This window comes from Rhipicephalus microplus, unplaced genomic scaffold, assembly GCF_043290135.1.
Source record: "Rhipicephalus microplus isolate Deutch F79 unplaced genomic scaffold, USDA_Rmic scaffold_15, whole genome shotgun sequence".
Classification (NCBI taxonomy): Eukaryota; Metazoa; Arthropoda; class Arachnida; order Ixodida; family Ixodidae; genus Rhipicephalus; species Rhipicephalus microplus.
In genome coordinates, this window is record NW_027464588.1 from 15,490,001 (window position 1) to 15,516,551 (window position 26,551).

General features: G+C 46.3%; 1 protein-coding gene across 1 annotated transcript in view; it reads left to right on the forward strand.

Annotated features, from left to right (window-relative positions):
- The window catches only part of LOC142784724 (sodium/iodide cotransporter-like), an 80,475-nt gene extending 57,003 nt beyond the window's left edge, over positions 1–23,472 (forward strand). Inside the window, exons 2-5 of the mRNA XM_075883226.1 lie at positions 8,733–9,091; positions 12,403–12,468; positions 23,228–23,279; positions 23,387–23,472. Of these exons, the coding sequence (XP_075739341.1) occupies positions 8,747–9,091; positions 12,403–12,468; positions 23,228–23,279; positions 23,387–23,472 (549 nt within the window). The 5' untranslated portion in view covers positions 8,733–8,746. The remainder of the gene's footprint in view (positions 1–8,732; positions 9,092–12,402; positions 12,469–23,227; positions 23,280–23,386) is intronic.
- The last annotated feature ends 3,079 nt before the right edge of the window (positions 23,473–26,551 follow it).

Consider the following 26,551-nt stretch of genomic DNA (forward strand, 5'->3'; position numbering starts at 1 on the left):
ACGTGGGATATGCCATTCTTAAAGAATTACTTCACCACGCGTTTCAAGTAAATATACGATTTGGACTGGCCTGGCATCTGCATTCGAAGTGAATTTCGTCGTGGCATGCTAGGGTGCTGCGCTATCTTCACGTAGTTGGTTCTGCTGCACTTTCTTATCACTGTAGAATACAGCATGACCACCTATCAACTACCAACTTCACCCGAGCCATAGCTTACCTCACCTTCTTTTGCTAACTATTTGAAAGCTCGTTTTTCCTTAAAAAATTGAAAAGAAAACACCTGGCGCCTTTTCAAACTTCTGATGTTGTGAGCTTAGGCCGGAATAATGCCATGGATGACCCTCTTTTTCGCAAGTGTATTCTCTCCTAACTACTTTTTGTCTTGCTGGAATATCAACATTGCTGGCTTCAGATTGTCAGGAATGTCGGAATCGTTTGGTGTGTAGCGACACCACGGACCCGAGCTAATGGGGGAGTTTTGACCCCCTTCCACGCCTAGCCGTGCGTGGCTTTGCCGTGTCCGGGGAAAAGGGGATCCTGGGGGTTGAGCCAATGCTGGGTGATTGGACCTTTAAGGCCCCCCGGCAGAGGCAACACACCCCTTTGGCCCCGGCTTCACGTAGACGGCACCCCTGGGCTGACCCACCCAGGAGAAATCGGCAGTCGCCTTTTCCTATCTCTCTCTTCCTACATCTTAGTCTTTTCTCATCTTTAAATCGGTCCTGTTTTCTTCTCTCTTCCATTTACTTCCGCTTTTTCCTGGCGGCAAGGGTTAACCTTGTGTAATTACTCAACCTTGAGAAGTTATATTTGGTTATAGTGGCAATGTACGGCTGGCGTCTGCAGCCTTATGCTATTAAGTGCTTCAGCGTCCCCTGGTTGGACTCCATGGTGGGTGGTCGCCATTGCTGCCGAAAAAAAAGTACACTACTATGGGAACACCTGCATTTCCCCATCTCCCAGATCGTCTTCCGCTTAAGAGGGGACGCACCGATGAAATATTAATTTTCAACCAACCCAGACAATGCTTTCCGAAATTCCATGTAGTGTACAGCGAAAAGCCAACAAAACAAGCCAGAGCCATATCTCCATTTCTCGTTGCTAAATCTTTGACTGAGCTCTTTGGCCCAGGATACAAGGTTACAAAGATGGCTAGCGGAGACCTTCTCCTTGAGCTGCCAGAAAAACACCACTATGAAAAACTTGGCAGTCTCAAAGCATTTGGTAATTAATATCCCAGTATCTGTTTCACCTCATAGATCAATGAACACCTCACGCGGAGTTGTTTCAGAAGCAGAACTTCTTGAAATGTCTGAACAGGAACTGCTTGAAGGGTGGAAAGAGCAAAATGTCATGGATGTGAAACGAATCGTCATCAGACGCGACAACAAAGAAATACCTACCAAACATATAATACTCACTTTTGCATCTAGCACACAGCCTTCATCTATAGACACAGGCTACATCAAACTCTCTGTCCGTCCCTACATACCCAATCCAAGACGGTGTTATAAATGTCAACGATATGGTCATGGCTCGCAGAACTGCCGGGGTCAGGAAACTTGTGCAAGATGTGGTAGCCACGGTCGCCCATCTGATAACTGTGTTACTACGCCTCACTGCGTGAATTGTGATGGGGAACACGCCGCGTATTCGCGTTCGTGTCCTAACTGGAAGAAAGAAAAAGAAATAATCACTCTTAAAGTCAAAGAAAACATCACATTCAAAGAAGCAAGACGAAGAGTGTCGCCATTTTACGGCGCAACATATGCTGATGCGGCGCGTCAGGGGGCAAAGCCGCACCAGCCCTTGCCACCCCTTCGGCCCGCGCAGAGCGAGCCATCGGCTGTGACACCTGCCCCCAAGGCGGCTGTAGCCCAGGCTGCACCGCCTACTCCCAAACAGAGCCCGGAGACTCCAGAGTGTTCGGGTCTCAAGGCCTCCCCTCAACAGGCGAGGCCCAAAATCGAAACTAACAGCCCGCACGTGCGGGCATCCAGTGCCTCCGAGGAGGCAATGGATACGTCGGCACCCTTGGTGCCGAAAGAGCGGCGTGGCTTCTTGGAGCGCGCCAAGAAAACAAAAAAGCAAATAACAGGGCCTGGTGACGGGCCTGTTAAGTGAACTCGAACTCCCCGTCTAAACAGCCACTCGCTTTTTGTACACACAGCATTATTTTACATTCACCATGAACACTCAAATTATACAAAGGAACGTCAGGGGCCTTCTCAGAAACCTTGACGACATCCAAGAACTCCTACACGAACACTCACCAAAAGTGCTGTGTGTACAAGAAACACACCTTAATTCAAAACACACAAATTTTCTTCGCAAAAACGTTATTTTTCGAAAGGACCGTGACGATGCCATGACATCATCCTGAGGTGTTGCCATCATAGTGAATCAAGGAATTGCATGCACACACTTACAACTCCAAACATCCCTTGAGGCAGTGGCTGTTCGAGCGGTTCTTTTTGATAAACTGATCACAATCTGCACGACTTACATTCCTCCTAGTTATCAGCTGCAAAAACGTGATTTACACTCTTTAATTGATGAACTCTCGGAACTTTATGTTCTTCTTGGAGACTTTAATGCGCATAGCAGGCTATGGGGTGACTCTCCGTATGACGCGCGAGGTCGACTGATCGAACAGTTCCTTCTCTCGTCGAGCGCGTGTCTCCTAAACCGAAAAGAACCAACCTATTATAATCTCGCCAATAACACCTACTCCTCCATAGACCTAAGCATAGTATCTCCATCCCTTGTGTCTATACTCCAGTGGAAAGTCGTCAGTAATCTGTACGGAAGTGACCACTTCCCTGTAGTTTTGAGCACAAATATAGTAACTGAGTGTCCACCACGTGTTCCCAAGTGGCTAATAAACAGAGCCGACTGGGAACAGTTTTATACCATCGCTCGTCTAGGTTGGAATGGCATATGTACTTTGAACATTGATGTTGCTGTCAACTTCTTCACAGCGTTTTTGATTGATGCTGCAACAAAATGCATCCCACAAACAAATGGACACCCTGGAAAACGGCGTGTGCCATGGTGGAACTCTGAATGCCGAAACGCGCGCAAAGAGCAAAACAGAGCTTGGAGGTTGCTTCGGAACTCACCGACAGCCGAAAATCTTGACACCTTCAAGAAAATAAAGTCTCAAGCTAGGAGAACGCGTCGGCAGGCCAGAAGAGAAAGCTGGTAGAAGTTTTTGTCAGGGATCAATTCATACACACAAGAGGCTGAAGTCTGGAACATGGTCGGTAGGATCGCAGGAAAACAAGTACACACACTTCCACTCGTGGACACCCGGGGTGATACCTTGGAAGATCAGGCAAACTTCCTCGGTGCACACTTCGAACAGGTGTCCAGCTCATCCCACTATACTGACACTTTCCAAAAATACAGAACAAGAGTAAAAAAGCAGAGACTCGAACACAAATCCACCAGATACGAGGCATATAACCATGCTTTCAGTCAAGCGGAGCTCCGAACATCCCTAACCTCCTGCAGTTCTTCTGCCCCAGGCTCTGACCGTGTGGTGTATGAAATGTTAAAAAACCTACCAGCCGAAACAAGACAAACCCTACTTTGTTTGTACAATGCTATCTAGTTTTCTGGCACTATCCCAACCTCCTGGAAAGAGGCTATTATTATTCCCATTTTGAAAGAGGGCAAGGACCCTTCTTTAGCTTCAAGCTATAGGCCTATTGCACTTACAAGCTGCTTGTGCAAAGTATTCGAAAAAATGATAAACTGCCGACTTATACATATCCTTGAAACAAACAATTTGCTCGACCCATTTCAGTGCGGGTTTCGAGAAAGTAGATCCACCACAGACCACCTTGTTCGTATCGAGGCACAGATCAGAGACGCCTTCGTCCATAGGCAATATTTTCTCTCTGTGTTCCTCGATATCGAAAAGGCGTATGATACAACATGGCGGTTCGGAATTCTAAGAGACCTGTCCCACCTTGGTGTGCGCGGAAGAATGTTTCATATAATCGACAGTTACCTGTCAAACCGGAAATTCCGTGTCCGTCTGGGCAGTGTGCTCTCCCAAACATTTGTCCAGGAAACAGGCGTGCCACAAGGTGGCGTGCTTAGTTGCACACTTTTTATTATCAAAATGAATTCTTTGCACTTGTCCAATCCCCGCAATATGTTCTATTGTACATATGTCGACGACGTTCAGCTTGGCTTCAAGTCATGCAACTTGACCATGTGTGAGCGGCAGGTTCAGCTGGGTTTAAATAAGGTCTCCAAATGGGCAGATGAAAACGGATTTCGACTTAACCCACAAAAAAGCACGTGTGTTTTGTTCTCTCGAAAGAGAGGCATGCACTCGAAACCTGACATTCGACTGAATGGGCAACGTCTGTCCGTCAAAGCCGAGCATAAATTCTTAGGCTTAATCTTGGACAACAAGTTGACCTTTGTACCGTACATCAAGTATTTAAAAACAAAATGTTTAAAAGCCATGAATGTTATAAAAGTGTTGTCACGTACTACGTGGGGCAGTGATAGGCAATGCCTCATGAACCTCTATAGAAGCCTTATTCGCACCCGCTTAGATTATGGGGCCGTTGTCTATCAGTCTGCTACTCAAAGTGCCTTGAAGATGCTGGACCCCGTGCACCATTTGGGCATCCGCCTTTCTACGGGTGCTTTTCGCACCAGCCCCGTAGAAAGCCTTTATGTTGAGTCAAATGAGTGGTCGCTTCATCTGCAGAGAACTTACATGTCCTTTGTTTATTTCCTTAAGGTGAAAGCAGACAAGGAGCACCCCTCATACTTTACAATTAATGACTTGTCGAGCTCAATTTTGTTTCAAAACAGGCCTTCGATGAGGCAGCCCTTTTCAGTTCGCCTGAAGTGTCTAGCTGAAGAAACCGCAGTGTCACTTGAATACAGTTTAATGGCTCCTGTAGCATACCCGCCATCGTGGCAGTGGCAGACTATAGACGGCGATGTGTCTTTCCTAGAAGTTACAAAACATGCACCCATTGCCCATATCCGAACATACTTTTTGGAACTTCAACACAAATACACACGTCCTGAGTTCTTCACAGATGCCTCCAAGACTAACTCCTCTGTGTCCTACGCTGCTCTCGGCCCATCCTTTTCGGATGCTGGCCCTCTACATCCACGCACAAGTTTCTTCACAGTGGAAGCTTACGCGATACTTGTGGCAGCTAAACACATCAAACAATTACAAATACAAAAAGCAGTAATTTATACAGACTTCCACAGTGTGGTAATGGCTCTGCACAGTCTTAAAAAACAAACAAAAAAACCCGGTCCTTGTCTCACTTTACTCCATTTTGTGCACACTCTACACACTCAAACAACATGTTGTAGTGTGTTGGGTGCCAGGGCACCGTTAGATCCAAGGCAACGTGAGGGCGGATCAGCTCGCTGCATCCGTCCACAAAAGCACTGCCCCTACAACCTTATCAATCCCGGCCCTCGATATTAAGCCGTCTCTCAAACGAAACCTCAGGGACTACTGGCAGAGCAAGTGCAATACACACACACAAAACAAACTACACATTATTAAGCCACACCTTGGTCATTGGCTGCCCGTATCGAAATCGCGTCATACAGAGGTAACACTAACGAGACTCAGGATAGGACACACATACACGACACACACATATCTGTTGTCTGGTGGCGATCCACCATTATGTGACAAATGTGGTGAATCCAACCGTCCTTCACATGTTAATTCAGTGTAAACACTTAGAAACTGTGAGAAAACAACATTTTCTATTACTCTACCGGCAACATATACCTTTACACCCTGCAATGTTTGTCGGTAGGGAACCGCTTTTTAGTCATTAATCATTGTTAGCGTTTTAATAGAAATTCATAGCTTTCATGTCATATACCCGGGCATACCGTAGCATGACCTCTCCAGAGAGGTTTTTGCTGCGGTGGCTACACAAGAAAGCACATGCCTCACGGCCCTTGGACGCAAGGGTATGAATGAGTGAGGCACTTGTGCTAATGCCATACATATCCACCATCGTCCTTTATTATCACCGAATTTTGTCATCTATTCACACCACACACACCTTTCACGGCATGGTCATGATTTTATTACTTGTATGTTTTTACCCGCCTTACTGCGAGGAATTTTATGGCCCTTATACAGCCGCTTATCACAATCATTGTCCATATTTTTAGTAAGATGAACTGGCGCTCTTTGGCCGTGAAATGGCCCTTGCGCCATAAAACATCAAACATCATCATCAATGTCGGAATTTCGTTTCGCACTCCTACTTTGACGTTTGCTGGCAAAACAGGTGCGCGCAACTCAGTTGACAATTGAGCCGCAGAGATTTCTAAACACTCAACGTTGCTCGGTATCAAACTGTACTTGAAATAAACACTGCGGGTAAATAGCGCTCATAATGATTGATATGTGGTGTTTAACGTCCCAAGACCACTATACCGATATCAGAAACGCCGTAGCGGAGGGCTTCGGAAATTTCGACCACCTTAGGTTTTTTAACGTGCACCAATTGTGGAAATAGCGCCCAGGAAGCCGCCGATTTTGAAAATAAACACTTATGGCCACGTATAGGCATTTTCACGCAAACGCCAAAAATATGAAGATATGAGCATTTGAAAATATCATAAAAGTCTTGTCAATCTCTTGTATCCAAAAAAACATACGCATAAAAAAACCGTGTATCGTAAACGTCTTGTATTTAAAGCCTGTGCAGCTTGTCAACTCTAGAAAATGTGTAGGTGGTGTGTCACGAGTGGCAATCAATATTGACAGTTGTCTGTGGAGTAGCCACTCGGCATTTTTTTCCCGCCGCAATGATCGCTTCACAGTAACGGGCTGGTTGCGGGAAAGCGCGTGTAGTATTACAAGATAAGTTTAACCTTCATTCGTTACGTGCGTACTAGAAGCGAGTAGTGATGCCAGCAATGAATAGAAACGCATGCGGCCCCCGCAACTACCGCGACCGCGAGCGAAAGGTCTTAAAGCGTATTACAAGGGCTACCACGGTGGAGGGACACCCGAAAATTGCAGAAAAAAAAGACGTTTTTCGTTCTTTTTTTTCGACTATTTTTCAGATTTGTCATTTTTGTAGCTTAACTTTTCTTCTTTTTCAACAAGACACCCCCCCCCCTCTATGAATATACCTCACCTGGTCTCTTTAATTGGCCATATACGCAAGTGTAATATAAACGAATTTTCATCACTTACTACTGCATTCATGTGACACTATGACACGATAAGAACGCAATACTTCGTAAAAATGCTTGGGCGTCACCGCTCACCTTAAAGGTGTCATAAAAACCAATTTTGAATGATAATCTGCCTAATCTGCCTACTATATCTTAGGATGAGTGGTATCCAGCATGAATGGCCCCGGTAATTTTCGCCTTTGCAGTTGCTTTGTCAATGCATTTATTGCGTCCTGTTTGTTAAACTGTTTTATTACGCATCCTGTAAAACGTATTGTTAACAGTTGTCTTTCGTTTGTATATACTTGTAATGAGAATAAATGCGTGTTCAATTTCTCGGTGTACAGTCGTCAGCACCTTTAACACGAACGCTCCACCGCGTGTCTTGCAGCAGTTTGATTGACGCTGACACCACGTACGATGGGGTTCTGTTGCCAAGATGCTAACCATACATGCCGACATACTATCCAAGCCTACCGAGGTATTATGTCGGCAAAAGCGCCCAACACTTCGCGGCTGGCATCAATCAAACTATAGTTGTGGCCACGCATCGCAGTGTTTGTATTAAGCTTGCTAACGACTGTACATGCCACGAAAGGCAAAGCCGAGGCCTTCTGTATACATAGCTTCAGAAATCGCGGAGATAGCCGGTTAGATAAACCCGATTGTGGTCACAATAACTTTGTTATTTACCTGTATGACGCTCATGTTCGCATTTATATAGTTAGAGTCGAAATTTAGAGCCTTCAAAGTTCTTTGTGCGAAATGCTGGGCGGTGGCGACAACTTCAAATTATCCGTGGTAGCGGCATGTGCGATATTTATCGCGCGCGTCACCTCTCTGTTGTTGCACGGTGCGCACCACGGTCAGAGCCTCTATAAAGCTTCATCATCAGTTACCACGCTTCTCCGTTAGGGCTACTGAAAGCAATAACTGGAGACCTACGTTATCACACTTTCTCATGCGACCGACTTTGGAGAACGCGAGTAATTTGCTTACTTAACACATTTGCAATGACCCGTATTGAACGCTCCCGCAGTTCTGCTTCGCGAAAGCTGTCGGAATCCGTAAAACTCAAGTCCTTTAGGTCCTTGATGGTTCACATCGCAACAGTAGAGCTGACAAGGTTATTTTTCAGTAGACCTTGGGGCTGTTGCATCTGCTCTCTTTTTCGCCGTCATTCTGGCGAGTGAACCAGCAAGCACTTCATGGCGGTTTGGTGACGCGTCCGACTAGCGGAGAATGTTCCGTGCGCAAATACACAAAATATTTAGCTTATTGATGTTTCGTACGCTGCAGTTGCCCCTGGTTGCGCAGGAGACTGTACAAGAGAGTCCGGTTTTGTCTCAAAACTGTGTCTATAGGTGTCGCTGCGTGTCCGCAGAACTCCAGAGTTTGACGCCTATCTGTGTTGCTTCGCGCCACGGAGAGATTTTGCGATATCTTCAGTGTTATGTTCCGTGTAACCTGCATGAACGGAAGGTTGTCTATAGCCGGCAATAAGAATTCTTTTCCTTTCCAGAGTCACTATTCTAAATGGCGCAGGTGTTCGAAGGTACGTTGTTTGTCACCCTAGTCGCTACCAATCTCGCACTCGGGCTGTACTTCTCCCTGCGGAATGCTTCTTCTCGACGTGTGGATGCCAGTGCAAGAAAGATGGAGGTGTTTCTCGGAAGCCGGGCACTGTGGTATCTGCCACTCGCCGCTTCATCCGTTGCCTCTCTCTTCTCATCGACGGGACTGATTGGCTTTCCGGCCCACTTCTACGCTTACGGATGGCACGTGTTGTGGCTCAGCCTGACGCCCCTGCTGCTGTTTCCACTAGCGACGCATCTTTTTGTGCCTCTTCTCTACAAGCTCGGGGTGACGTCTATATTTGAGGTGAGTTACCTGAGCCTCAAACATAATTGTACTGCCTTGTGCAGCAAAGCAAAGAAGCTGTGCAAATAGGTAGATACACACCTTTATTGGAAGCAATAAAACAGGTACTCACCTCGTCCAAAAAGAGCAAACATATATTGGCGTTTCGAGACTGCTATGGGTCCCTTGTTTCAAATAAAGAGCATTAAAGAGAGCGTGACTATTTGTTGGATGCTAACGCAGAGTGTGCATGCATATCTCGGGCAGATGACCCCGCTTAGGGTTAATAGTGTTTGTAGTCGTTTCAGTGTGCAGTGCTTCTAAAAATAGTCATGTCCATAGGCTCTTTTCTGGCGCGATTTTCTCGCGGAATACCAGTTGATGATGTGGTTACTGTCAAAATCATTTCCGCCAAGACGTTGAAGCTTGCATTGCTTTTCTAGACATTGTTTTGGTGCTTCTGGAATCTTGTTTTAATGTTTCCAGTTTCACCTATACTATGATGCGTCACAATCTTTCCATAGTATTTTGTAGATTAGGCTTGGAGTTCTTTAGCTTTACGCATGGCCTTACCTTCGTTAGAGTCATTGCTTTAGCTTGTTGGCTGGTACATGTGCTATTTTAAGCCCGTAGGTGCCAAGCACTCTTACGAGTGCTTCACTGACGCCTTATGCGTAAGAAACAGCACCAGGTTTTGGTATGGCGAGTTTACGAACCTCTACAGGGTAAAGAACTGAAGACCGCAAGTGCTGAGTCCTCTGGAGAAGCGAAGGGTAGCTGTTGCTGCACAGGTCCGTTTTTACCACAGCTAGCTCTTGTCTGTGCAGACAAGATACAGAACAAATGTGCATTGCGCCTATGAAGAGATCATCAGCAACGGAGCATTTTCGTCCTATAAGATGCGCAGAGTCAAACCTCGGGTGAAACCACTTTGTATCGGAACCCGATCCTTCGGGGTCGGCTTCCTTACACTCTTATAAGAAAGTCGTTTTTTTAAGACTGACCGTCTTACAAGAACGTCGAGGAAGGTAATCAATCTATTACTTTTTTGTTCCAGGGTGAACTGCATGCTTATAACTAGAGTTCAAATGCAAAAAAAAGTGACGTCTTGGCAACGAATCAAACAAAAACAATCATCAACACACCTGGCAACTAATTTTAGAGTGACCTTACGAGCTAAGTGCAAAATGTTCAATTGCTTCGAAGGCGATGTTCGCACAGACTATAGTACGGAAACAGATGTCTCCCTTGCTGTGCCGAGGCGGTGCTTGTAAAATTTTCCATTGAAAATAACATACGGGTTTTCCGTGCAGAATTCCAGCATGCCGGCATAAGTCCTGCGTCTCAAAGGGTGGACATTAAGGCAGTCATAAATCATTCTCAAGTATTTTCTGCACTACCAGATTGCATAATCGATAGGTATGCACGTGAGCATTGTTCCACCGCGGTGGTCTAGTGGAAGGTACTCGGCTGCTGACCCGCAGGTCGCGGGATCGAATCCCGGCTGCGGCGGCTGCGTTTTTGATGGAGGCGGATATGTTGTAGGCCAGTGTGCTCAGATTTGGGCGCAGGTTAAAGAACCCCAGGTAGTCGAAATTTCCGGAGCCCTCCACTATGGTGTCTCTTATAATCATATATGGTTTTGGGACGTTAAACCCCACATATCAATCAATGACACGTGAGCATCGGCCTAATGTCAAATAGACACTTTTACTGATTCATAAAAGATTATGCGAAGGGAGAGGGTAGACGCAATATGACGACGAGCTGTCGGGATGCTTTAGATGACCGGACACTTCTGTACTTCGACAACCGCTCAGGCTCAACTTACAGTCGTGAGTTGTGCCGGGTATTTTTGGCCGTTAATGGCAGCCTATGTAAAAGTGTCCGTTCATTTTGTGTTCCTGTGTCTGAGGCCTACAACCTAGTCGAGCTTCTTGCAACACTTAGTCAAGATGCTCTTAAGAGCTGTGTATAAATGACCAACTAGATGTGTGTTACCATGGGCCTTGAAGCACTGTTCCTTCAAGTAATCTATGAAGAAGTTTCTTTCATGTTTATTGAGTAAACAATAAAGTATTGCAATTCTTTTTTATTGAGCCGGTGTTTTCTATGTGACAGATATCTGGAGTAGCGTTATCGAATCGAAGTGCGTCCCTCGAAGGGGCGCCGGTCACATTAGCATTTTGTGCGCTCTTGTCCAATGATTCACGCCCTTTGAATCATAGGCTGTCAGCCGCGTGGAATATGACAATCAGTTTTTTTTCAAGATCGCATGTCATTCCATATTGTTACATATATTTTGGCTGGATGTGAATGCATGGCCATCGTTGCTGCTTGTCGGACGTGATGTGTTGCATGCTATGAAGGTTAATGAAAGTCAAATTCTTAACACGAAGGAAGGATAAAGCTAGAATGAGAAATAGTGCAATCTGATAAGGACAAAAAGTAAAAAGAGAAGTACGTTAGACGCGCAGCTTTCCTTGTCCCCATTTTCCCAATTGCGAAAGAGATCCTGGAAGTGATTTAATGCATGAGAGCAGTGCCATCTCTCAGTGACACGTTTTATGCCCAATTTAAAAGCTTGTCACTGAAATCGTATTGTGGTGAAGAATAAGGACAGCTAAGTAGGTACTGTTGCTTGTCGACTTCTCAGAACATCCGTCTGTCGGTGGCTAGCAAAGCGGGTGTTTGCCAATGTGTCACGTAAGCTCATGGAACTTAAAAGTGATCAGACAGCTGCTCGCTCCACGCTATCCTGTGATTGGCTGTGCCAGTGATCTATTTGAAAGTGGGAAATTTCTTGAACTTCAGAGAGGAGCGTTATGGTTTCTAACAATACTCTGTGTAAGGTAGTTTCAACATAGTTTTTAGGATGGACGTAGTGAGTGTTTCGTTTCTTTGTGAGTTATTGAATTTTTTTTAAGTGTATGAAGTTACGCTTGCGATATAGAGAATGATAATAATAATAATTGTTGGGGCCTAACGTCCCAAAACCACCTTATGATCATGAAAGACGCCGTAGTAGAGAGCTTTAGAAATTTCGGCCACCTGGGGTTCTTAACGTGCACCTAAATCTGAGCACGTGACGTTACCGCATTTTCGCCTCCAACGAAAATGCAAGCCGTTGCAGCCGGGATTCTATCCTAACCTTAGCCACTAGACCACCGAGGCTGGGCTGGGATAGGTGAGACTAAAGGCAGCAATGTCTCACGGGCTTCACAAGTGTCAAAACTGCGTCGAGCTTGAGATTTAAAGGAAGAAAAAGTGATGTGCGTATTGTTTGTATTAGGCATCAGTATAAACTTGTGATACAACTTTTTGCATTGCAGTACTTGCGCCTCCGTTTCAACGCCAGCATATCTCTGACAGCATGTGTCATCTACATTATTCTCACGGTAAGCCTGACATTTAAAAAAATATTGATTTTATAAAAGACACCAGCAAGAAGCAACACTATTGATTCTTCTGAAAACCACTTTTAAATAAGCATTTTTTTCTGACTGATCAGTGCGGCGAGTTAGGCGGGTAAGTAGAGATGCATACTTTCAAATTCGTGGCGCAAAAATACGGAGACAAAAGATAGAGACGTAGGCAACATAAGCGCTTATGTTGTCTACGTCTTTTGTTTTTGTAATCGTATTTTTTCCGCTAAGAATTCGGAGTTATGTGACTTTCTTTTGATTTTTTGAATAAACAAAAATTGGCTGATCTCTGCGTCATAAGATTTAGAATAACACGAAAGTAAAATCGTGTCTTCACTGAGATAGTCGAGTGTTTATTCTTCATGGAATACAGCTCTTCCCGTCAATACCTAGTGATGTTAGGCAGCTGGAGCACTGTTTTACGTGGATGCATCCGCGTGGACGACATTGCCATCTGCATGGATGTGACGATGTCCGTACATCGCCATCCCACAACGATCACGTAATAACCGTTGTGGATGCTGAAGTGCGGAACATATATCTGAACACAGCCTGTCAAGGGCTCCGTGCAAAGATGACATTAACAAACAGACACAAAAGTCGCTGTTTTGCTGCAAGGGCAAAAAATAAATGCGATAGCAACCAATGGAACTATTACGCGAAGAACTGCAAACAGCTCGAAACTTGCAGCATCCTCCTCGGGCACAAAGAGCGCACGAAAAGAGCACACACAGAACGAGCCCGAAATAACAACTCTTTAAGGTCGGCACTCGAAGAGAAATGCTAACAAACGAAGAAAGTCACACGATACGTGTAGAGTCGGCAGCCGCACCGATCACAATGAATAGCGATAAACCGGTCGGTTTTGTTCCGGACACTCTTGGCGTGCTCGCACAGACGTTCATTGGGACACCTTCTTGCTGTGGACCTGATGTAACAGGTTCCACACGACAAACGTATCAACGAAGCGAAAAAGAGCGCGTAACACAGGACTGTGACAAAGACGGACGAAGCGCTGAGGTATTCTGTAGACGACTCCACACACACATTCTATAAACTGATCACGATGCCTTACCTGACATCCAACTTCGCTTCTCGGGACAGGCATGCTCCTCTGTTAGCGCTCGTCCTTCTCCCGTGTGTCTCATGTGTTATTTAGTGCATTATACCGTATTATATGATGGAGCACCGATAAGCCCGACCCGCCAACTTTTAAGTTGCACCATAGAACGTGGGGAACGTCCCCAAAGACACTGTTCCAGACGCTCGGCTCACTGTTTGGTGCAGCTTAATGAACAAAGCAGCGCAGTGTTGACCACCCTTCCTAAGAAGCTCTGACTGCGAATAACTCTTCCTGGGCCATCAGTCGGTCGGGAGTGTCCAAAGAGGTTTTCACGAAGAGAACTGCCGGGCCTGAAGAATTCGCAGTACGAGTGTCGTGTTGCCCATGCTTCTAAACATCTATTGGAGCGTGGCAGAGCCCGAACAAATCAGGGTACATTAGCCGAAACCATTCTACGTGTCCAAGCGGTGCCAGGACATGAAGGCCGATCGCAACAATGACTGCATGCTGTTGTGACAGAACAACACTCGACACAACCTTGCTTCGCCCGATGGAATTCTAAACGTTGGTGCTGAATTATACCTCACCGTCCAGAACAGCCGCATGTACGCCTAGCGCCTTTCGCTCCTCGGGTGCTATAGACGATTTCGCTCCGGCAGGTTCAGGAAAAGCGCGAGGCTTTACGAAAAGGGACTTGTGCACGGAGTTTGCCACAAACGAGAGCTCAGCAAAGCGCGCGTCCGCGATTTCAAACGACAGCACAAAAACCAGGTGCCGACTAGCCGACAGTTCGCGCACAACAGAGAGCGCATTAAAAAAAAGAATAAACAGAACAACACAAGTATCAAAAGGCGCCAAAAGTACCCTTTCCGCAGAACACGCTGCCGAGCCAACACCGCGCAAGTTCGGGAGAACTCGAGAAATCGAAGGGGCACCGTCTGATTCCACAGACGATTCTGTGAGAAGAATGCAGCCCTTTCCCTACAGCTTTTGCTGTGCTACGCAAACACAAATCTTGCAGAAGTTTCCCTGGCTTCCTGGCCCGGGCCCAAGCACGCAGCGACGGAGACATGGAGGCGTCAGTTAGGGACGTCTGTTGCTGAGGAGATTACGCGGTTCGGTCGACCATAGAAGACGTCTTTGATGATGTAGTGTGATCAGGTGGACTGTTGAAAAATATGAATAGATGACTCAGTGGGAGCAACCACAAGTATTCAAGAGGGTAACCGGGGAGACATGTGATCAGCTGCTACTGCGAAAGGAGTGAAATGCTCAAACACAAAATGCATGAAGTTTTTCACAAGAAAATCCGGAGCAGCCGCCGAAATGCTGGAGCGAGCACTCGGGTTGCACCAAGCGAACTGCCACTGAAGCACGTGAATTTGGTATTTTTAGGGGCGAAGCTCCTCATAGAGACACCTGTTCGTCCCTCGTAGCCGTTGTAGTAGTGTGTAACAAGTATAACATTTTGACCCCGGAGGTGGTGTCGGTGAGAGATTTCTTCTGTGCGTTGTTGAGCAATAAAAGATAGTGCTCAATGTACATGCCAATGGCTGCTAAAGGGAAATTGCTGCTAAGAAAGGAGAATTCGGCTGTTAGTTAACGCGCACGCTGCGAATTTTTATTGTTCAACTACGCACAGAAGGCAAGAAAGGGTTGCTACGTTATGCTCGCTGGGCGTAACCTCCTAGGTTTAGCGAGCGCTGGGCCGCAGTGCCATGAATACAGTGAACTAGTATATACTATGAACTCGAGGTGGTTAAAGGTGGGAAGTAGACACGAAGCGCAAGTTGTAAGAAAGTGTGCGTGTGACTCCTCTCGTTCAGTCCTCGGAATGTCCGCTTTATGGCGGTGTTTCTATATGAGGAATATAAGATGAAAAGATGCGAGATGGTTGTACTTGGAGTGTTGAATAGGTGGACAAACGGACACACAGACAGATGCTTGGGCGGACGCACGGATGGCTGCACGGACGGATGGATGCATGGACGAAAGCAGGGACAGACGCACAGATGAACGTGCGGACGCATGAACAGACGCACGCACGGATGGGCGGATGGACGCACGGGTGGCCACACAGACGCTCGCATGCATGGACGAAAGCAAGAACGAATGGACGGACGGATGCTTCGCCCCACTATCCATCATTTACTCCGTGGATATGCTGCCAAATATTTATTGGATGCACGCTATTAATAGAAGAAGTATTTGTAGTCACAAGCTGCGAGTATTGTGCCCTAGTGAAGTGAATATAATTTTTCACAACTAATTTTGAAACATGTCGACTATAGCAGACGCCATGCAAAGGGGGAACGCAGCTTTGGTGCCTCCAACACGCATGGGAATACTGGTAACTAATTGAACCCAGAGGGTTTTTATTCGCTGCATTTCATTGGGCCTCGGTCTCACGCTTTCTACTGCATTCTTGTTTCAGCAGTTAGGCACCTACTTTGGTGGGTTATTCAAGTTCTTCAGTTTTTTCTAACACAGAATAAATCGGGATTTGTTGTGTTTTATTGAGTGAGTGCTAAAACAAGCTCTTGTTGTCATGATCTGTAAATATTGCAGCTGAGCGAAGCCAAAGTAAATCTTCAATATCGTTTAGCCCCCAGCACCCCTCCCCCTCCAATCACTCTAGCCCCTCTCTACTCAACAAACAATGTTGTTGTTACTCGCGAGGTGGTAAAGCTAATTTTTTGGTGTTCATTTTTACGAGCAAGACTGCTTGGCGGCTGAAAAAAAGAATTTCTGCATCTTTCACTACTTTAGGGTATTGTGCATGTTGTCCACTGCAGTGAACATTCTGTATCCTATGAAATAAAGGTTTGACTTCAACAAATAATTTTTCCTGGCTTTTTCTGAATTTTAATAACAGGAAACCGAAAGTATAGGTGCTATTTAGATGCGTAAGTTTTGGTCGCGCAACGAAAGGTTAAGATAGCACATGCTCAATAGCCCTTGCGAAAATAACGCAAATTCATATTTAGTTGTATAGACTTCCAGTGATCTTTGCTATTATTTGGACTCTTGACTTGCACCAGCGTGTGAATATGCCGGCATCTTTCAAGAGAAAGGTTGCGTGAACGTTGCCCTTTCTTTGGCCGTAACGTATCTAGAGGGAGCGGAAGTGCTATGTGAGCACTTGCAAAAGCGCCCCAAGGTCAAAGTTGGCAGAGTTCGCCATTCCAGGACCAACTTTGAATGCTCCAGCTACCAGGGAGCTACCAAGAGACGGGGCAGGATCCCGTGTTTTATTATGCAGCATATTCAACAAAGTAGTCTCACTAATTCCTGCACATCTTTCTGTGTAATCACATGATTGTATTGGTATTTATTATCCTAAGTACTAAAAAATAAAAATAATATGAGCATGCTGCAATCACGCATGAGCCCTCACTGGCGTGGAGACTCAAGTGCGGGCTACTTAACAACGCTAGTCTTTACTGTTAGAGTCCCCGTACTACACTTGGCTATATTCCAGTCTGAATGAAAGTCAATATTTCAACACGGCATAACCCGTACTCACAGGCGCATTCCTCAACTAATCTGATGAGCAGACAGTGCTTAAACTGGTTAGTAATGTCCCGCGCGCGAGCGAGCAATTGAGTTGATACGATTGAAGCATTGTTGAAATTGCTGACCATTTCAAAGGTTTCCCTGTGAAACGCCAGAGTGCTGTTATGGGGGAGATTGTATAAAATGTCACGCAGGGTCACCGAGTCGTTATTCGGCGGCGCAATAGTGGAGATAAATGCCAAATGAATTGTATGTACTGGCTGATAAAATTATCGTTGAAAGAACAACGTTTTCTTCTTCACGTCTAAAGATTACCGAGAAATGTTTTGCAATTTTGTACTGCGTCTTTGTCGTATGATGCAAGATTTGGTGGAACAATGAAATTACCTTTAAACTTCTAAACCTCTAAAGAATCACCTCTAAACGCATATTTTTGTGGTATGGAGTAAACTACTTTTTTCAGCACAACTGAAACTACAGATATACGACCACTAGCTCGGCGTCTTTTAAGCACACGAAAACCTTTTGTATGCAAACTAGAGTGCACAAGAACACTGTTCTAGTAGACTCCAACAACGCTGCTCAAAAAGGTCCTGCTGGGAAAAAGGTCTCTCCCAGCTGTGGCATTGCAAGCGTGAAAAGCCTGTCATTACGGCTGTGAAACGACAAACGTCACTGATAAACAGATCTGCAAGAACAGTGTCAAGTACCAATAAATTTATGGCGATAGAGGATGGTGGAATGCTAGCTCACGCGTCATACACACGATATGCCGTGACATTTACGAATTGCGCTCCGAACACCTGCATCTCAGTGCCATGAACCTATAGATGAGGTAACGCACGCGGTGCCTGCATTCGCTTTTGTTTCACTTCATTACCGCAATAGCATCAAAGAGCGCGTTTCCTAGAAAGTCCGGCAACGGTGACGGCGTCGTTAGTTGTGACCGAAAAATTGGCCCGTTGTCTGTGATGGAAAATCGAGAGAGGTGCAAATAAAAATATTTGGACCATATCTCTTCAAAGGAGACCCTCATGTGATGCGAAGCAGCAGCGTTGCGCACCGGTAGTGTCGCGAGTTGAACAGTGCTTACGTGGGTGCAGCAGTGAACGCTGGAAGACTTCTTCGAATCTATGGCTGCCGTAGGTCTTGTAGGTGGCACGTACAGACGTGTTTCAAGGCGTACGTTAGGCGCGCGTCAGTTGTATTGTGCGTGAACCGACGAATCGGCGGTGTAGGGAGTGGTGGTAGCGGCAGGTATTGTAGGCGATCGGACGAGGTGGCAACTGCGGGTGCCGCGGCGAGCGCACGGCAGGTAAGGGAAAGGGCGTCGTTAGGCCGCACTCTTTCGGGCAAGTGTGACGTCAACACGCAGCAGCGGCGTGACCTACTTGGCACCACGCTACCACCTGCGGCGCGTGGCGCGCCCGTGCGGAGGGACAGCGTTACACAGACTTCTCAAAGATCTGCTTCGCATCGAATAACTAATACAGTTTCAGGTTCCGAATGAAAATTGAATTCAGGCAGTGTAAAAGCTGGCGCTCTACCACAGAGCCGCAGTATTTCTTTAATATGCTACGCACAGGCATGTAAACGCGAGGTGAGATGCGCATTATTCAATTTGCTTAAGCTGTTGGAATTCAGGCATCTGCTCGTTAGGCCAACACACGATTTTCCGCAGCTGGCGGGACTCTCGCCCAGTATCTCAACGCATATATTTCTTCCCCTACGTAATGCCTATATTGCGATGTAGGTACTCCGTAAGTAAATGAATAAATGAATTCCTAGAAGTCACCTTTTTGAAGTGGGGGATAATATTGCGCATACATGCCACAACCTCAGCTCTGCTGACGACGTGTACTAGACCTGATGCACACGGAAGAATGATTCGAAGTAACAACTTCATTATTGTCCAATAGATCACGCTAGTGTCATAGCCCGAAGTGGCCACTCCCGATTTGGGACCGAAAGACGTAGTCTATCGGCTGGTCCACAGGCCCGTTGAACTGCCCTTAATAGTCTTTCTAATGCAGAACTGCGTGGCGCGACGCCCCGCAATTCTTCAGTATTTTCCTTGTCGTTGCCTAACCTGGACCAATCTCATAGCATATGAGCGAGATATATAGTGTAGTGGCATTTATCGTTTGTTATAGGAGGAGACAATTCCGGATGAATCTCGTTAAATAACAGCCGGTTTGGTTTGTAGTAGGCTTAGCCTAATGGCTTCAGCACTGTTTAGTTTACAATGTGGAAGGGGGAAGACCCTGCGTTCTAGGCATATGTGTGTGGTTAGATCATTGTATGTAAGGAGGTGATTTCTGCATTCTGACACTTCAGCAGCTTCTTCCCTATAGGCTGCATGGTTGACAAGTCCTCGTGCAGCATTGTGGGCAGATTCGTACAGCGGGAATCCTCTCAAGTGAAGAATGTCGTGGGCTGGCTTGAGCCAATACTAAATTATGCAAGCTAGAACAATAACAATACCTTAAACAATATGTATGTGGCTCATCTCAGCATGCACCACATTGTCTGCTGGTTATAGATATTACATGTTTCGCCGCACGGGGTTGCAATGATTAAAGTATAACTTCTCCAAAGAACAATTTGATGATGAAGGACGCTGCAGTGAAGAGTTTGGAGTTTCGACTAACAGGGGTGCACGTGAATTCTAGATACACGGGAGTAATACATTTCCACCGACATCGAAAATTCAGCTGCCGCCGCAGGTATTCGATCTCGCGACCTCCTTAGGGTCAACAGTCGAGCGCCCAAACTAGGTGTCGTACTGAGTGGGAGCAGTAACAAAAAGAGCCCGTGACGTGCTGGAGGCATGCCATATTAAAGTAAAAAAACAAAATACGAAGGAAATCAGTTTTTGTGACTGACACTTCGTTATAGTTTCACGACTACGAGATGCATGTGTTTGAAGCAAGTATGAAATTGCACCATGTCCAATCTTCTATTTAAATAAATTTTGAAGCAGATATGAAAAGGCAGAAAGAAGCCAACAGTGTCACGTCATGTCATATATGTTGCGAAACCAGGTTGTAATATGCCATTGAGGAGGGCTCCGAAAACTACAACCAAGGTACAACTGCCCTCTATCCCGTCTTCTGTTTCAATAAAATTTTAATCACAGGTGAAAAAGCAGAAATAAGCTATGAAAGTCTCGTCATGTCTTTTGAGTGGCGCGCACGAAGAATTGGATGTCGTATTCTCCATTTGAATAGATTCGTTTGCTGTTGATGTTCTGCCGGACTCCAGGTTTCTTTGTGGAGCTTTAAAAAGCATTTCAGTGAAAAGGAGTGCATGTTTTTGTCCGGATACGTACATACATACATACATACATACGTACATGCATACATACATACATACATACATACATACATACATACATACATACATACATACATACATACATACAATGAATATTTATCGATCCTGAAGAGTTACTAGCAGGGCTCTCCGATGGGAGGCGGTCGTAACCGCTGGCCGCGACCACGTGGAGAACAGAACGCCATGCGATCAAAACTTTGATTTTAGTTAAAGCTTGCATGAAAGACCGTTAGCTTTATTTTCATTCTGCCTAAAGTTTCACATCAGTTATCGCCCTTCAAAGAAGTCCATCTAGTTGTGTCATCCCTTGGCAGGTTCGGAGCACTTCCGGCAATGATGTCTTCTGCTCCTTGCGGATCAAATCTGTTTCATTGGAAGGTTAAGAGCAGACGGGTCTGCTATCTGTCTGCTGGGTCTGCTATCAATGACGGGTCTGCTATCTGTAGCAGACCCGTCGCGAGATCCACTCCATGGAGCAACTTTTTCTGCTCCATGAAAATCGGCGGATTAGACAGGGAGTCGCAAGCGCCCCGTGCCTTGAAACGGTACCAACTTTGGGCGCGCCAATGGACGCCGGCCGCGACAGTTGCGCCTCGCGTCGGAGCTCACGTTTTGCTAGCCTAGCGTCATTGTGCCCAACGTATCCACTCATGCAAGAAAAGAGACGCACGCATCACGTTCCATTCTGACCCTGCCACTTGCTCCAGGGGAAGCATTTGTGCTCCATTGGTAGATTCCTGCTTGTTGCCCTCCGCCAGAGTGGAGTGCTCCGGCGCAGAGTTTGTCGGTGACTCCGAATCCGCTAATCAATGACACCATAAAATATTGCAAAGAGACCAGTTTTTGCTAATGCAGAACAGTCCAAAGAACAAAAAGAAAAACGTGAAAAAGTCTGAAAATTTCTTTATTTGAAGCTAGGTGAGGAGCGAAGCCGGCGGGCTCGCTTTCATCGCCGCTATAATCGCAATTTTCCAGTTCTTCAGTTCTCACGTGCCTTGCTCTTGACCGATCCTGATAGGAACGGCTGCACCGACACGGCCCCTCGGCTCGACTTACATGGGGGAACATGTTTCTTATCACTTACATGGGAGCTGTTTCTTATCACTTCGGTGGATCAGTTCTCCCTCCGCTCTATAAAATGCGCCAGCATTTTGCTTACAACCCACACTTGAAGCAATAAAGTGATCAATCTCTGGTATTGTCTGGAGAGCTGTGATATTGCTGATACAATTCCAGTTGATTATTCCACTGCTTCACATAAGACGCAAGGTGTTCTTGCATGCGGATCGCGACACGAATAAATGAAAGAAGCGTGCCGTGTGCCTGTAATTAAAAACGTGAGTGGACCACGATCATTGCTAAAGCAGAGAAAGGCAGTGTTTTATTACGGTGGCACAAGAGGGCACTGCAGTTGCCTATGCCGCACCTCTAAGCATCGGGCCAACATAGAAAAGATCACGCTATAGGTAGCACACATTTTTGAGAGATGACACGTGAGAAGAATGAAAAATCAGTTATCCGTCGAAACCGTACTGTGAGCGGCTCCTTTTTTGAGATTTGAAATTGGCGGCTTTGACGAACGCTATTGCAATGTCTTGAAGCGAAAAAAAAGGACCGCTAAAGACTGCTACTGCGTAAGGTTCATCTACTTCAGCAGCTTTTCACAGCTGGAATACTTCTGGTATTTACAGCCATAACATTGTAAATTACAGCCACTTAGTGCTGCTGCTCCAGGGGTGTATCTACAGCTGTATATTATGATGTGCATGCTATAAATTATAGTGGTAACGTAGCTGGTTATGTTGATAAAATAGTACGCAGATGTCAAATAGTTGAAGATCCCTAGACTATTAAGAACTCAAAAGCAATGGTTTGGATGAACACTATCATTTACTGAAGCGTATTATCCTGAAGTTATGAGCGCAAAAGTAAAAAAAAAACTGTCGAGAGCCTCCATGTACTGCACACGAACTTTTCGAGGTCCTTTCAATGCAAACCTGACATTTCTGAAGTGAATGTTGGTTAGTTTCTGCACAAAAAATTCAGCATCGAAGATTTACCTACAAAGCAGTTTTCTGTCTTTTTAATTTTTGGGGCTCCATAGTGCCATGAATTGGGATCAGAGAGGTCATAGTTTGCGAACTCTTCCTTCGTCTGACCACATATGCGATGCTGTAGAAGCGCATGTTATGCCACATGTGTGTACTCGGTTATTCGTGCAATACTTTGGAATAAGTTGATTACTGTGGGTAGCACGATACTTAACAAGAGATAAAAAAAGGGCAAACCGTGATCACTTCCTGCATTGACAGATGATTACATACTAGGCAGATGAATCTTCTAGGCATAGAAGCGTGCTCAAAATAATAGCATGCATATGAGAAAATAATTCAATACGTCTCTAATACTTCGCTGTTCTTAAAAGCTTTTAAACACCACCATTACTGGGCGCGTAATTTCCTGCCGAAGCTTTATTGTAACGTCCTGCAAGTTAGTTGTATGGGCAAAAAGTCCCGCCACACCCGAAACATTTGATTTATGAATGCTTTATACGTGACGGGTACAGTAGGACTCTACGGAGATGTTTGTACGCTAACTTTACCCTCGAGAGAGCTATTTACTCTCGCAAAATTAGAAGTTTGTGGTATCAGATATCATCGAAAGAGCAGGTGATTTTTTGCCTTTAAAAGGATTTTGATACGTCACAATTAGTACATTAAAGACAACAACTAACGTCCTCTATGCATTCCCTGGCTTGTTTGTGTGTGGAATTCATTTGAATACGTCTAAATATTATTCTTTGTTTTATTGTTTCAGCAAAGTGTCGGGGCCATATCCATTTTTGCAGCATCACTGACTCTCGTCACAGGTAAGCTTGAATGTTTCACAACTCCTCTTCCGGAGATTTTCTTTACAGGAGCTACGGCGAATCGGAACACGTGACTGCACCTATTAATCTTGTACATGTTGTGGCAGGTAAAACGTCTCCAGTAGCTGACGTCAAGCCATTCATCAAATGGACGTGTGACGAAAATTGCAAAAGAGACTGCCCCGTGTTGTAGGAAGGCTGCAGTCTCGCTGGTAGATTCAAAAGCAGAACTTGTGGTTTCAACAAAGAAGGGCACACGTACGCAGGTGCAGTCACCGTCAAAACTGTCGGAAGTGCAGATGAGTGATTCGCCAGCTTTTCAGGGATGCTCGCATTACCGGACAAGGGTTCGCTGGCTTGGAAAACGTAGAGTCTGTTCGGTATCCATGGCGGAGCAGGAAACCTTCAGTTGTGATGCGGTCGCGCATTCTCAAACTTTCTTGATTTGAGAATGCCTGCTAATTGTTTTTCACCCTTTTCTTAACCTTCATGTTACAACAGTGTCACGATACAGCTACGCGCCTACTATGCACCCTAACTAGGTGCATTCCTTTGTAGCGGGCGCTGACGCCAGTGATCGCGATAATTTTATTTTTGTGCGCATACCAATTCGTATGCAGAGGCGCACGGCGCAGACGCGGCCAATATGCCTCACGTTATCTCCGGAGGGCCGCGGAAGATACGCAGCCACGCCCCTTTTGGTTGTCGCTTTCGAAGCCTGTTTTTCTTGGAAAATAAACTAGTCTTGTCCCAACCTTCAAGCAGTGTAGGTGCCTTCTTTTCGCGCCTTCGTGGGGTGAGTACGCTACAAAGTGGTGACCCGGACGTTTGGAAAAACAGCAGCCATGTCAGACGAGGAAGGCATTTTGAGCCCACCCACAACCAACGCCTCGGAGTTAAAGCTTCCTCATTTCTGGCCCGAAAACCCCATGGTATGGTTCAGCCAAAGCGAGGCCCGCGTCGAGCTTCGACGCATCACATCGCAGCAGTCGAAATACCTACAAGTCGTTTCAGCACTGCCACCTCACATCGCTGACGCCGTAGACGATGTGCTCGCCTCCACTCCATCGGGGAAGCCCTACGACGAACTAAAAAGCACCGTCCTGAAACGTCTTGAGGCATCCGAACAGAGCAGGCTGCAACAACTCCTGTCTCATGACATGAAGAGCTCGGTGACTAGCGTCCCTTACAACTACTCCACCGAATGCGTCAGCTGCTGGGCCAACAAGCGTCAGAGGAGCGTTAACATCCATTGCTTCGTGAGTTCTTTTTGCAGAGACTGCCACAGTCAACCCGGATGATACTCACTGGCTCGGATGACGTGACTCACGAACGCCTGGCTCAACTTGCCGACCGCATCACCGACTGCACTGAGCTGCCAAAAATGTCTATTGCTGCAACGAGAAGGCCCGAACATGCAGACCGGTTAGGTTCCTTAGAGGACAGAGTTGACCGACTGGCTGTAGCAGTTGAAAACCTCGCCCTGTCCAACAAACACCGGCCTGCACGGCATCGTTCGCCGTCCCGTGCTCGAAGCCCGCAGCACCGTGGACACTCAAGCGAGACAGAGCAGAACATCTGCTGGTACCATCGTCCTTTTAGAGAGCAAGCCATTCGCTGCACCCATCCCTGCTCGTGGACGGGATACGCACCAGCCAGTCGCTTACGACGGAAAGCGACACGGGCCATCGTTCAAGCCCCCTCTCCTTGGTTGTCGACCGCATCACTGGCACACGCCTTCTTGTCGATACCGGAGCGGAGATATCTATCCTACCAGCAGTAGCTCAACGTCGCCGGGGCGGCAAGTTCATTTCGAGCCTAATTGCAGTCAATAACACTCCTATTGCATCGTATGGAGTCCAGTCAATGACGATAGACATCGGACTCAGGCGTACATATCGATGACTCTTCGTTGTGGCCGACGTCGAAATTGCCATCCTGGGAGCGGACTTTCTGAGCCACTTCAATCTTGACGTCAGCGTTCCTGATGGTCGTCTTAAGGATAACGTCACTTCGCTCGCTGTTATCGGACTGAAGTCTGACCTGTCCTCATGCAGCATTTGCACTTTCAACCCAGAGTCGAACTTTCAAAAGATTCTGGCTGAATTGCCTGAAGCCACCAGACCTCGGAACACCGAACTTCCAATCAAACACAAGGTGACGCATCACATTGTCACTATTGTCACTACCAGACCGCCGGTCACCGCTAGCCCTAGGAGACTCGCTGGACACAGATACGAAGTCGCCCGCCGTCAATCAATCAGTTTCAATCAGTTTATTATCATGTCATAAAGTATGTTACAGGGAGTAAAATATACAGAAGAGGGTCCCAAAGTACAAGACTGCAACGGGACCCTCAAGTTCGACCACATGCTCCAACTCGTAATTAATCGACCTTCTTCCAGCAACTGGTCTTCTGCACTGCACATGGTGCCAAAACAAGTCTGGTGATCGGCGGCCTTGTGGTGATTATCGGGCACTCAATGCTGTGACAACGGCAGACCAATATCCTCTCCCCCACATCCATGATTTCAGCGCTCGTCTCGCGGGAACGACCATCTTCGCTAAGGTGGATCTGATGGCCGCTTATCACCAGATTCCAGTAGAACCAAGCGAAATCCCAAAGACGGCCTTGACAACGTCTTTCGGCCTCTTTGAATATGTTCGTAGGCCGTACGGACTGAAGAACGCGGCACAAACTTTCCAGCGTTTCATGAATTAGGTCACTCGCGGACTGCTTTGTTTCTGTCTATTTAGACGACATTTTGGTCGCCAGGAAAACGCCGGAGGAGAATAAAAACCACCTGCGCCACTTCTTCAAGCGTCCTTCTTTCAGCAACTGGTCTTCTGCACTGCACATGGTGCCAAAACAAGTCTGGTGACCGGCGGCATTGTGGTGATTATCGGGCACTCAATGCTGTGACAAAGGCAGACAAATATCCTCTCCCCCACATCCATGATTTCAGCGCTCGTCTCGCGGGAACGACCATTTTCGCTAAGGTGGATCTGATGGCCGCTTATCACCAGATTCCATTAGAACCAAGCGACATCCCAAAGACGGCCTTGACTGACCCGCAGGGCGCGGGTTCGAATCCCGGCTGCGGCGGCTACATTTCCGATGGAGGCGGAAATGTTTTAGGCCCGAGTGCTCAGATTTGGGTGCACGTTAAAGAACCCCAGGTGGTCTAAATTTCCGGAGCCCTCCACTACGGCGTCTCTCATATTCATATAGTGGTTTTGGGACGTTAAACCCCACAAATCAATCAATCAAT